We start from the raw sequence: 12,867 nt of genomic DNA, 5'->3' as shown, positions 1-12,867 counted from the left end.
TAGATTATGACACTCCAAGTGTCTATTCAAGTATTTTTGAAAATGAGAGTTTCAGCCTCTATCACCCTTTCAGACAGTGAGTTCCACACCCCCACCACCATAACCTGGGTGTTCCATTCTGCTCCATTTGTGCAGCACCCAAGGCGCACAAAAGGTTAGTTTAAACAATACTTGCCACTTCAAAATTATTGAGGTATAAAAAGGCCCTTGAAGCATTCCAGATCAATACTGTACACCTGTCCACCAAATATATGGTGCATCAAGGCAGACTTTATTATGCTATCTGCAATAATATGAAAGGCAGGTTTGAAAGATTTTGTTTTATTTTTAATCAGTTTTTTAAAAAATAACAAAGCTTCTCATTGGCTAAGGCACTTAATGAACTAGTAATTATTGTATCAGGATATAGCATTGTGCTATGAATTTGGAATTTGTTTAACTGGCACCAAACATTGGAGAATATGGGGAGAGAAGAGCTACAGGTGTTTGAAGAGATAAGAGTACAGTGTTGAGGGTGAGAAGGGGCTGCAGGCTGTGACGTGGAACCACAGCACGTGATGGTGGATCACTAATGGGAGTATGAAACTTCATGCATAGGGGAGGGTGGAGACTGTCCCACGGCTGGTTCAGCAACAGTTGGGTAGTGGCTAGAGCCAAGTGTAAAGTTTGACAGCAGGTCACGTAGGCTGGGTGAGAATTGGATAAAGTGCTACCAAAAGCCTGGAATGAGGCAGCTGAGAACAGATAGGGGAGATCCTGAGATTAAAAGCAATGCATCAGACAGCTGTTGAAATTGGGTTTTTTCCCATTGTAAATGTAAACATGCAAATATTGGCAGGATTTTTGCAGTTATGACCTTTGACATAAAACAATGACTCAAAATTGTAAGGAAAGTAAAGAAATGATTAGGAATCTTTATATGTAAACCATCTTAAACATAGCTGTGTTTCAAAGTAAAATAGCAATTATTAAACAGAGTGTATAATCTGACTGTCTGTGAACACCATAGGGCATATGCAAATGTTCAAAGGCTGATCCATTGGGGATTTTGCTCATGATCTCTTCCTATCTGGAAGAGATCCTATGCATCACTACCCTCTGTTTGTTCTTTAAGTCAGCTATACATGTTGTTATGGTTTGCTTTGTGCTCATGATTCCTGTACCTTTTGTCCCATTACTTGTTGATGTGGAACCTTATCAAAAACTTAGAGAACCCTTTTGACATAATTACCATTGAATTTTCTTCTTTGCTGTGTAATTAATGGTTTTGGGAACTCAAACAGTTTAATTAAATGGCTTATCTTTTTCTGAACCCATGCTAACAATCCTTCATCAAATTGCGTTTTTCAGAACATTTGCTCAGAATTTCCTTGCAACAGATATTAAAGTTGCGCTTAGTTGAATAAGTGTTATATTCATGAGTATATGACCTTCAGTTATACAGAAAGGAGGTTGCTCCATTCGTTGATATTGGGGTTCCTTGACCACACAATAGTGGCAACCCAAGATCAATGAAGATGGAATGAGGGATAACAACATCACCACCCACATAATTTTTGCTGAAAAAAGTAGACATGCTATTGAAGCTTTTCATTTTGCACTCATCAGGATTGAGAATGCCAAATTTAAAAGGGAACGACAATTTACACTGCATGAGAAAAGAAACGCTGAATGTTGGCAAATCAGCTCTTATTTTTCATGACATTGCCACGGCAAATGCACCAGGAGCTATTGCATTGCCCCCACGCTTTTTGTTTATTCCAAAAAGGTGCAATGTCTGGACATATTCATTTTGTCTCCATTGATATGAATGTATGTAGTTTCCAGCAAGTGTAAGCGAGCAACATTGAAAACCTGATTCAATCTTAAATTAAGGATGTAATTCTTAGCACACATGGCGTTAGACATTATGTTCGGCTTTTTGCAATCGGGTTGGTTGAGTAGTCAGTATACCCCGCCTTTTGCGAATGCCGAAGAGATGTGCTGTTTGATACAAAAGCAGGCAATGGTGGAAAAATTCAACATGTCTGGCAACATCTTTGGAGAGAGAAAGACTCACCATTTTGAGTTCATATGACTTCTTCAGAGCTGAAGAGAGGTAGAAATGTGATGGATTTTACACTGTTGAAGGGAGGATGGGAAGAACAGGTTGAACAAAATAGAAAACAAAATCAGAAATACCTGGAAAAGCTCAGCAGGTCTGGCAGCATCGGCGGCGAAGAACAAAGTAGGAGAGGGGTGAAATTTTTCTTAGTTCTGTTGAAGGGTCATGAGGACTCGAAACTTCAACTTTGTTCTTCTCCACTGATGCTACCAAACCTGCTGAGTTTTTCCAGGTATTTCTGCTTTTGTTTTGGATTTCCAGCATCTGCAGTTTTTTGTTTTTATGAACAAAATAGAAGGTCAGAGATAGGTGGGAGCTCAGGAGAGATTTGACTAAGATGTCAGGGACATAAGACAAAGGGAGTGTTAATGGTAGTATTAAAGGCTAAAAGTGCTAATAGTGGCATAAAGATAAGATAGCAGAATGCGTTAGTAGCAGAACAAGGGTCAGCGCTCTGAAAGCATAACGTAAGAAGTTACAGATGGCCCTGTGGGCAGGAGATGGTTGGGAAAAAAAATAAAGATCAAAATGGAGGACAGAGCTCATGTTTGATATGATCCAAGTCATCATTGGGGCATACAGCCTAGGTACCTGGCATCGCATCGACACTTAAATTCATATGCCACGTTACTTATTTGTGTGATAGGCAGAATGTCTTTTTGGCTTGACAGCCGCATCCTGTTGGTGGAAAACACCACTCATGTTGCCACTGCATAGTGACAGTGTGAAACAGCTTCACCTGCTGCTCAAATTTTTTGAGATATTTTGCCCCTCCAGAGTACTTTTCAGGTCTGAAAGTTGCGGCCTTTGGCCCATTCATGTGTATGCGCGGTACACAGCGAGCAATAATCTGATCGGGTTAGCCATTATCCTGCAGGATAGCTCTGTGCCCTATTTCAGCGTCAAGCTTGCACAGTAAGCAAATTGCTCGGGCCCTATTTACAAGATTGCTGATAAGGCCAATCTTTGTGGCGAGTGGAGGTGTATGAATCCCAAAGTGTATATTGACCAAATTTCCCTTTGAAATTTGGCATTCTTGCATCTATCCTGAAGAGTGCAAGATGAAAAGCTTTGGCAGCATGTCTATTTTTTCAGCAGTATTCAAAGTTTGTGCTACCATAAATTTAAGAGGCTGCGCTCCATATTATTTGGATTTTTTGTTCTGGTCTTAAAAATTTGGTGCTGAGTGCAGAGGGTGGTCAAATTAGATGTGCATAAAGACCTGAAGCATTTTTCTCTCCTAGAGTAACCTGAGTGTCTCAAACAGCTATGAGCAGAAATGGGGAACATTTTGGAATAATGTACCTTTATGTACCTTTAAAGTAGCATGATTTTCCCCAAGGTGCCTTTATTTTAAAATTTGTATTATGGCATGCTTTCTCGCCATGTTTGTTTTGAGCTTCAGTGCTTCAGCATGTCTGCTACATACAATGCTTTGCATTTGACGATCTGTTTTGTCTCAGTTGATGTTTCTTCTCTTTCATGTATAATTCAGCAGATGAATCTGAAGGTAAAACTTTACTTTTGTATGGCACTGCTTCAAATAAATTTGCAAATGAAAATGACATTTCAAATTTAACAGCCTGCACAAACCTTGAATGCAGACTTATTAACTGGACTAATTTTTTGAAGGTGAGTGTGCATCTAACCCTTAGTGCATCTAATCCTAACAGAAGAAGCAGTTAATAACCATGAGCACCGATGTTTTTAAATTGGATTGTGTGTCACATACACAACTCTTCAGAAAATGCATGTTTTTTTTCCTCATTATAAATTAATACTCCTGGTTTGAAGGGCTTATCAAGTAACAAATAATTTAGAGGTGTCATCTTCAGAAGCACTAATCTTAAGGTAGGACAAAGCTTTCAACATAAAGCAGGTATGTTTTGAGAATTTGGCTTGGCAATGTGCCAATATATTGGCACATTATGTGGTGACTAACCACTTTCAGGCAGTGTATTTTTGATTTTTGATGTGTGTGCACAGAATGGTAGACATTTTGTGCTGAAATTGAATGAGCAATTTCATTTTGGATTTCAGTAATTACAATCTGAAAATGTCCTGCAATCTAATACCGCGAGAGCTTGGGGAGTTTCAGACCTAAAGCCTTTAAAATAAATATTGATGATTTAATATAGAAATTAGGAGTAAATCTTGGAATATGAGTAATCTGGTTGAGCATGAGCACTAACATTACCCAAACTCTGCTTCTGTTGGACACGAGCTTTTCATTTGCAACCTTATTTTTTTCACCTTTTGATTCTTTAATTTTCTCCTTTTTCGCTTTATTTCTAACCTTTCTAAATTGAAGATGTTTACTACTGCTAGGAACGCTGGGGTAGTCCAGCCTCCATAAAATTATCTTGATTTTTTTTTTCTCTTTTCATTGTTTTGTCACTGATCAATGCTGCCTTTTAGGTAAATGTAACATCTTGATGCTGAGGCAGGAAATTGGCATAATGTAATCTCTAGCTTGAGCTCCATTCTTAACATGCAGGAGAGTTGATAGACTTGTCTAAACCCGAGGAGATTATGCTAACACTAGTGAGACTGATCTGTGTAAACTCATATACAATTTATACAATAAAAGATTGCAGACACTAAATCTATAAATAAAATAAAGTTTTATTGCCTGTTCACATCGTTTTGATTGGTCAAGTCGGGTCTGTTGGGCAGGATCTGGTGCGCATAGAGGACTGGAGTATCTGTTGCATGTGCAGCTGCCAACAGTTGGCTGCGGTTGATAGAGAACGAAAGCGGTGGGGGAGCCCAACAATGTAGTTACCCTGGCTGGAGAGAGAGGGGATGTGATTGGCAGGGATGGGGATGGCAAGGGAGGGGTAAAAGGAATGGGGTGAGAATAGCAAAGGAAGAATGGGGATGGTGATTGCATAGGAGGGGTAGATGTGATGGAATTGGTTAAGAGTGGCAAATTGGTGGGGAGAATTATCTCATACAAATTATTATTCAAAAGTTATTCTTTGTGCTAAAAATGAAGACACACAAGATTTGAATGAAAAAGTTTTAGAAAACCTGCCAGGTGAATTAAAAGAAAACATCAGCATTGATTCTATAATCGAAGAGGATGGTAACAGTCTATAACTTGCTGGAGCTTCTACACTGTTTAACTCCAATGAGCATTTCACCGCACAATCTTAGATTTGAGGACGAAGCAGTTATAATGTTGCGAATGCAGCTTGGAACTTAAACAAGGACTTGGTCCTAGAACACAATTGGTAGGAAGTTGTTTTCTTTCTTAGAAGCTGAAATTATAACAGGCAGATTTCAAGGAAATAGTGTTCATTCTTCAAACAACATTGAGCCCATCAGATGTAAACCTGTCGTTTCAACTGTGGGGTAAACAGTTCCCAATTAGACTTTTATATTGTATAACTATAAACAAGTCACAAGGCCAGATTCTTGACCAAATTTGTATTTGTATTCCTAGGTCTATTTTTACACATGGACAGCTTTATGTAGCTTTTTCCAGAATGAGAACTTTTGATTGTGTTAAAGTCTTTACGAAAGAATAACTAGAAATTATGTGTTTAAAGAAATACTGTTGCATTAAAGATACTGAGTTGACTGCAGATGTTTTGTGGGCCTCTGCTAGTTTTTGAATTAAAAAGTGAAAATGCTGAAAGGAGGTCAGGCAGTATCCATGAAAAAACGAAGGTAGAGCTAACTTTTTTTAGGTAGGTGAGCTATTATCAGAACCCAATTTTTTATGCATTGGTAACTAGGATCATTTTATTTAATTGCTTTCCCACTTTTAATATAGCCTGTAATAAACCTAATGTAGATTATAACAATTGCAGCCAGAATTCTGAACTGGGAGAAAATGTAACTGTTTTACTAAGAAATAAGGAAATTATGCTAAATCTGTATAAACCACTGGTTAGGCTCCTGCTGGAGTATTCTCTCAATTCTAGGCACAGCACCTCAAAGGGCATCCAGGTATTGGAAAAGGAACAAAGGAGTTTTATTAGAATGATACCACGGATGCGGGAATTCAATCATATGGAGAGACTGGAGAAGTGGAGAAGAGAAACAGTTGAATAGAAGAGTTTCAAAATTGAAGGATTGCATAAGAGTAAATAAGGAGAAATTGTTTCTAGTGACGAGAGCATTAACAGCCAAAGGAGACAGAAAAGATTCTGGCAAAAAAATTCACGGGGTTGAGAATTTCTTTTTACGTAGCGAGTTATGATCTGGAATGCGCTGCCTAAAAGGGCAGTAGAAGCTTCTTGAATAGTAACTTTCAAAAGGTATTAGGATATTTACTTAAAAATGAAAAATTGCTTTGCTATGGGAAAGAGCAGGTTTGGGGGGCTGGGTGGTGGTGGGGGATAGTGGGACTAATCAGTTCTTGCAAGCAGGCTGCTACAAGCACAATGGACTGAGTGGCCTCTTTCTGTACTGTGGTCCTGATTCTCATCCTCAGTGCAAGCAATTGCTGTCTTAATGGTCGATCATTAACTCTTAATGGGGTTAAACAATGAATATCTTCAAAATTATTCTCTGGGCGCAGTCCCATTTGGAGGTGACACACAGCTTATGTATGTCATGAACATCAGGAAAATGAAAATAGTGTTTCTGCTACCTTTCTACCATGCTTTTCAAATACCATTGGAATGTTTTAATATAAATTTGACATCTTCCCAACCTGAAAATTCAAAGATCTTGATTGTTAAAACCTGGTAAATGCGATTGTGTATTGCTTCCATTTATTAAGTTTACCAATCTTTTTGATCTTAATATTTAGTCTCTTTCACGTTGCTGTCCTGGTTGTTTAACGATCTTCGATTATAACAGCCTCTCCCTTCTAACCGTACTTCCCTAATCTCTAGATTCTGGTGCTGCCCAAGTATAGTGTTCTGGCTTGACATCACACTTTGATTTCCTTTATTTCCCTTTTTTTTTACAGAGGAGAATGCCCAGAAGACCAACTCTGATGATCTGGCTGGGCAGTTCGCCGAGATTTATATCAAACAGCAAGAAAATCTAACCCTACTGTTATCCTTGTTAGAGGTCAGTTTCTGTTTCCATTTCAACACTATTGTGGATTAGGAAAATCAGATGAGTGTGACAACACTGGGGAAATTGATCCATGGATTCACTATTTGGCACTCCTGATGCTCTTCACCTTGTTCGGACTATTAGCATTGGGAGAAATAGGCTTGACTGACTGTGTGGAGAGAATGGAGGGAGGCAAACACTGATATGTGGCTGAATTGACAGGATGGGGACTGAGCTGGAAAGTGAGGAATGCCAACTTACCTCGCTTCAAGATCAAACCAAAACAGCAGAGCTTCTGGGAGCAAAATGGAAGCTATCTGCCAAGCCACGTAGGAAAACCTCAACTTCAATCTTGCTGCCCCCTCCATGTCCATGTGGTGTAGGTACACCCACAGTGCTGTTAGGGAGGGAGTTCCAGGTTTTTGACCCAGCAACAGTGAAGGAACAACGATATGTTTCCAAGTCAGGATGGTGGGTGGCTCAGAGTCGAACTTGCAGATGGTGGTGTTCCCATCTACCTGCTGCCCTTGTCCTTCTAGATGGTATTGGTCATGTGTTTAGAAGGTGCTGTTAAAAGAACCTTGGTAAGTTGCTCCAGTGCACCTTGTAGATGGTACACACTGCACCACTGACACACAGTGGCAGCAAGGAGTGAATGTTTAAGGTGGTGGATAGGGTGTCAATCAAGCAGGCTGCTTTGTCCTGGATGGCGTCAAGCTTCTTGAGTATTATTGGAGCTGCACTCATCCAGACAAGTGGCGAGTATTCCATCACATTCCTGACTTGTGCCTTGTAGGTGTTGGACAGGATTCGGTGAGTCAGAAGGTGAGTTAATTGTTGCAGAATTCCCAGCCATTGAACTGCTCTTGTAGCCACAGTATTTATATAGCTGGCCCAGTTTAATTTCTGGTCAAAGGTAACCCTCAGGATGTTGATAGTGGTGGATTCAGTGATGGTAATGGCATTGAATGTCATGGGGTTGAAGCTGTTCTGGCACTTTTGTGGCGTGAATGTTATTTGCCACTTATCAGCTCAAGCCTGAATGTTGTCCAGTTCTTGCTGCATTTGGATACGGACTGCTTCAATATCTGAGAAGTCGCGAATGGTGCTGAATATTGTGCAATTATCAGCGAACATACTCACTTCTGACCTTAGGAAGGAAGGTCGGTGATTGATGAAGCAGCTGAAGATAGTTAGCCTAGGACACTATCTGAGGAACTCATGCAGTGATGCCCTGGGACTGAGGGAGTATAACTTATCATCACTTTAGAGCATTTAATTTTAAAATGCTATGATTAGGTAAATTGCTTTTATCCTATTTTGCACAATTCTAACTGCACATCAATTTTATATGGCAGTTTCTTTTCTCCTGTCAAATGAATATATTGGATCAGTCTATAAATTTACTGTCAAAGAAGGTGTCGAGAAAAGCAGTTGCATGGTTTCGTATACCAGAGGGAAATATTTCTTTTTCGGGAGAGGGAGCTTGGTTTTCTGACAGTGTGCTTGTAGAAAGTTACCTCTTGTGGGGATAATTAGTTTAATTTTCCTCTAAGAATTCTTCCATCCATATTGTGATGCTGCCTGTTCTTCTTATTCCCCACTGCCACCCCCTCACCCTCCACAGTTCCCACTCAGCATTTCCTCATTTGGCTGCAATTAAATCATCTCTGGCATTAGCCTGAGTCTGCAATGAGCTTTAATATTATCCAACTAATCACTGTCTATTTAGTTTTCAGTTTATCTCCTGAAAGGTTTTCCTATACCGACTCCACTTTGCCATAATACATCACAAACTCTTTGTGGTTTTTAACATGTCAAACTTAACATGTTTTGTTTCAGGAGTTTGATTTTCATGTGCGTTGGCCTGCAGTGAAGCTTCTAACCGCACTTTTAAAAAACCAAGGTCCACAAGTTCAACAGATTATCCTTGTCAGCCCAATGGGTAAGAGCGTGGTTTACTCTGAACAGTGCATGAGGTAAAAGTTGAATAAGCTGAAAGTACTGTCTGAAACAAGCTTCATGAACCCAGGACAAAATTAAACTTAAGCACATTAGTTAGTTTCATGCATGTTGATATTACAAATCTAGATAAAGTCAAAATTCAATCCATGCCAATTTTGACGTGTAACCCTGTTACATTATCGATTTACTGATGTCAAAATTGTTTTGTGTATTTTTTCTGGAAGAAAATAATTAAATAGGGTGGACAAACATTTAGCAAAAATAAAAGTCTCATTGAATGTTCGTCAAAATAGTTGTATATTCGGGGAAATGCTGTCTGCTGATCTATCTTAATATAGAGTTATAATTTCTTTGCTAAATGATGTATAATTTGCTCACTAATATAAAACTAAAACCTAGATCTTGGAACCTGTGATTGTGAAAAGTTGACGTTGTTCTTGTCTCTCCCATGGGTTCTGTCGTTAACAACTCAATGCCCGTGAACAGAAAATGTTTCAACACTCTAGTGTTAGACATAGATGCAATATGTGGATTGACAGGTACTGTTACACTTGCAATTTGTCAACAAATCTGCCCTATGGAGATTAATCAGAATCCTCTTGCTGAGAATTGGGCAGTTCAATCTCACAGTAGCATATCTTTACTTAGAGTAGACCAAAGGTTTGTGCTTCTTGGCAAGCAGCGTATAGATGGTACAAAAGATTACTATGAATGAAGAAAACTAGAGCTTGGGACAAACACTAAATTCAGCACTAAGATTTCACGCCTAGGATCCAGGACCTAGTGAAAGCGGCAGCAAGGATTCTGTATGGAACGAGTTGGACAGCCTGAATCTATTCCCAGTGTTGATGGGTCTGTAGCCCAAAATCCTTTACTTGCCGATTGTAGCCAGAGACACTGAAAAGTTTGACAGCAGGAATCCATTCCTGGTGAGAATTGCCCTAGAGCATAAAATTGCCACTAATTTCCAATCCCTGTCACAGAGCCCTCAGAATTAATGCGGGTTGGGGGGAAGTGGGATTAAATATCCCCCAGTCATGCACTTGAGTGGTTGTCTTAAGATGGGGCAGAATAGAAGGAGCTTTTCCCTGCATCTAACCTCACCTGGGAAGGCCTGATGTGAGTGGTGGGGGTCCAGAATCAAAAGTAGTACTTTCCCCACGCTAACATCCTTATATTGGGCACAAATGAGCAATTTCAAAAATTAATGCTGGACCAAAGTTTCTTCTAATCACAATGTGTTTTTGGGCACAGTTGCCAAAATTCAGGAATTCAGATACAGGAAGCCAAAAATGGTGATTTAAAATGTGCATGCAGTATCATCAAATAAACTCCTGTGGTGCTGATCAAAGGCTGAAGGGCATATGCTTATTAAGAGGTAGTGTTTGTGCAGGTCAGTGCAAGGGAACTGATGGGGTTGGGGGGAGTCAGGGTGCTATTGCTGCACTGTAAAACACATATACAGAGTGTAAGTCCATTATGAGACTGATGTTCAGTAACCCAGAAACTGAGCTATAACTCCAAGAAGCATTCCCCAGCCTGGACCTGGCTGCCCCTGCTACCAATCTACTGACTTCACCCAGTCATCTGCTGCTCCTCATATAAGGCTCACTCCCATCACCTTCTGACTTAATGACCCTCCTGTCTTGTGTGCTGCTGTAGCCTGTTGCCTACTGTATCCCCAAAATTCACCCATTTCTCTCTTCCTAACACAATTGTTCAATAAAACTTAGAGATTTGACCACAATTTCTGCTGTTGCAGGGTAAATACCCATCTACAATTCAAAAGCATATGGATAGGTTGTGACACACAACTCTACACAAGTACACCATTTTAAAACTATCGAAGGAATCTTAAAAGAAGTTTAAGGGGACCGTGTGTAGTCTGTGTATACACTTTTGAACAAAATGGACAATTGTGTGTAGCAATATGTTGCCTTTGAAGATGCGGTACTATTTTACATGAGGTATAGAATAACTAATTCCTTTTCAGAAAGTTATATTAACTGTGCACGTTAATGTACAGGTGTGTCCAGGATGATGGATTTGCTTGCAGATTCCAGAGAAGTGATTCGCAATGATGTAAGTATCCTCTCCCAAAACCTCCTTGAACATGCTGGTCAAAACTGAAGAAAAACTTTAAAACAGTTACTAACTTTGCAGTCACTAATGTTTGTTTAACATGGGTTCAGAATAACTTTCCTTTCCTAAGAAATTGGATAGACTTGTATAAGATATTTCCATTTGAAGTAGTGAAGAGGGATTGAAACTAGAGAGCAAGTAGGGCTGTTGCTAAATTTCTATTCACTGGTTTCAAATGGAAACTTCATTTGGTTGGTTTATCTCATCCCCCTGGTGGAGCAGGATATGTTACTATGTCATCTGTTTCTGAGGGGTCTGAAGCACCAGTTTTGACCACAGCTTTTGGGTTGCGTAGAGCCAGTAAAGTTCGTAATGAGAGCCAATGATGACTTTCTCACACCTTCCCCCACCCAAAAAATTATAATCCACTCTTTGTTATATGAAAACTATTCGTACCTAGTTTAAATGAATGAGTGCATATTTCAGCATTTTGTCTGAGGAGAGAAGGTAATAATTGCATCACCCAATGCAGTGATGCATGCTCTGGCTGTTGTGTGCATGTGTTTTCCGTTATGTTGGATTATCAGACTTGTATTTGGGGTTCTGAAATTCAATGTTTAAGGCAAGATGAATTTATAGTAAGACTAAACTGGCAATTTTTATGTCACAGTTAAGCACTCCAAATACTAATACAGACAGTTTCTGGAGGATATTGGGTGTTCTCCTTTTATCCCCAAAGGATTCAATGCTGACTTTGCAGAACATTGGTGGATGTAGATCCTAGTTCTAGAGACCTGCTTTCAACATTGTGTTCAATCATGGATACTTTATGACACATGTCTCACTAATGTCAAATAACAGCAAGATTTTTGACCACACAGAAGTCATAGCCATTTATTAATTGCAATATGTTGTTCAGTAGTCCTGCATTTAAAAACCCTTCTGTGTTTTTCAGTGCTTTTGAAATAACATGCAATCACAGAAGGTGTTATTCGTAGTTTACCAATTTTTTTTTTAAAAATCTCTTTTTAGAATGTTTTATCTCAGCTTTTTTAAACCAAAGTATTTTTCCTGTGATTACTTCTTACAAAGCAATCTCTTCCCCAGTGAAGTGGAGGTTTGTGCTTTCAAAGCTTTAAAGGATAGCACATTGAATCCTCTGTCAGAACACAGTCCCAAAATTATTAATAATCTTGCTGAATCTGATTCAAGCTTATCTGGCTTAGGAATTTGGGAAATTTGTAAAGCAGATATTGTTATTTCATCTCTAGATTGATGGTGCTGCTAAAATAGCCAGGGGAGGGAGAGAATGAAAGACTTTTGTAAAAAGGAGAGGTAGTAAAAGCATCTTTTTTTTTCTCCCCCCAGGGGCTGCTGTTGCTGCAACAATTAACAAAAGCCAATGCAGCCATTCAGAAGATTGTAGCTTTTGAAAATGCCTTTGAACGCCTGCTGGATATTATCACTGAAGAAGGGATGAGTGATGGAGGTATTCCTAAACCTAACATAAATAATTAGGGAATGAACAATTTCCCTGCAAAACAAAACCAGGCACAGAGATTTTTTCAGTTGTATAGTTGTAAAGATCTGTGGTGTTGACTCGCTGAAGTTGCAGTGAATTGCTAGTGAATTTACCTGACATTTCAAAATTTAATTTACCAAAATAATTTAAAGCTGAAAGACCTTCCACTGTGATG

At 39.3% G+C, this 12,867-nt stretch overlaps 1 protein-coding gene across 6 annotated transcripts in view; it reads left to right on the top strand.

Annotated features, from left to right (window-relative positions):
• uso1 (USO1 vesicle transport factor) overlaps positions 1-12,867 on the top strand; it is a 69,355-nt gene that overhangs the window by 16,061 nt on the left and 40,427 nt on the right. For 2 of the 6 annotated variants that reach the window (XM_041186572.1, XM_041186549.1), the window contains exons 5-9: positions 3,603-3,614; positions 7,032-7,135; positions 8,966-9,068; positions 11,115-11,170; positions 12,539-12,659. In XM_041186572.1, coding sequence (XP_041042506.1) covers positions 3,603-3,614; positions 7,032-7,135; positions 8,966-9,068; positions 11,115-11,170; positions 12,539-12,659 — 396 coding nt within the window. Of the gene's footprint in view, positions 1-3,599; positions 3,615-7,031; positions 7,136-8,965; positions 9,069-11,114; positions 11,171-12,538; positions 12,660-12,867 lie in introns of all 6 variants that reach the window. The other 4 variants (XM_041186564.1, XM_041186541.1, XM_041186579.1 and 1 more) reach the window with 2 other exon arrangements.

This window comes from Carcharodon carcharias, chromosome 1 (genome assembly GCF_017639515.1).
Source record: "Carcharodon carcharias isolate sCarCar2 chromosome 1, sCarCar2.pri, whole genome shotgun sequence".
Taxonomy (NCBI): domain Eukaryota; kingdom Metazoa; phylum Chordata; class Chondrichthyes; order Lamniformes; family Lamnidae; genus Carcharodon; species Carcharodon carcharias.
Note: the sequence above shows the minus strand (reverse complement) of the source record. Positions and strands in the feature narration are given on the sequence as shown.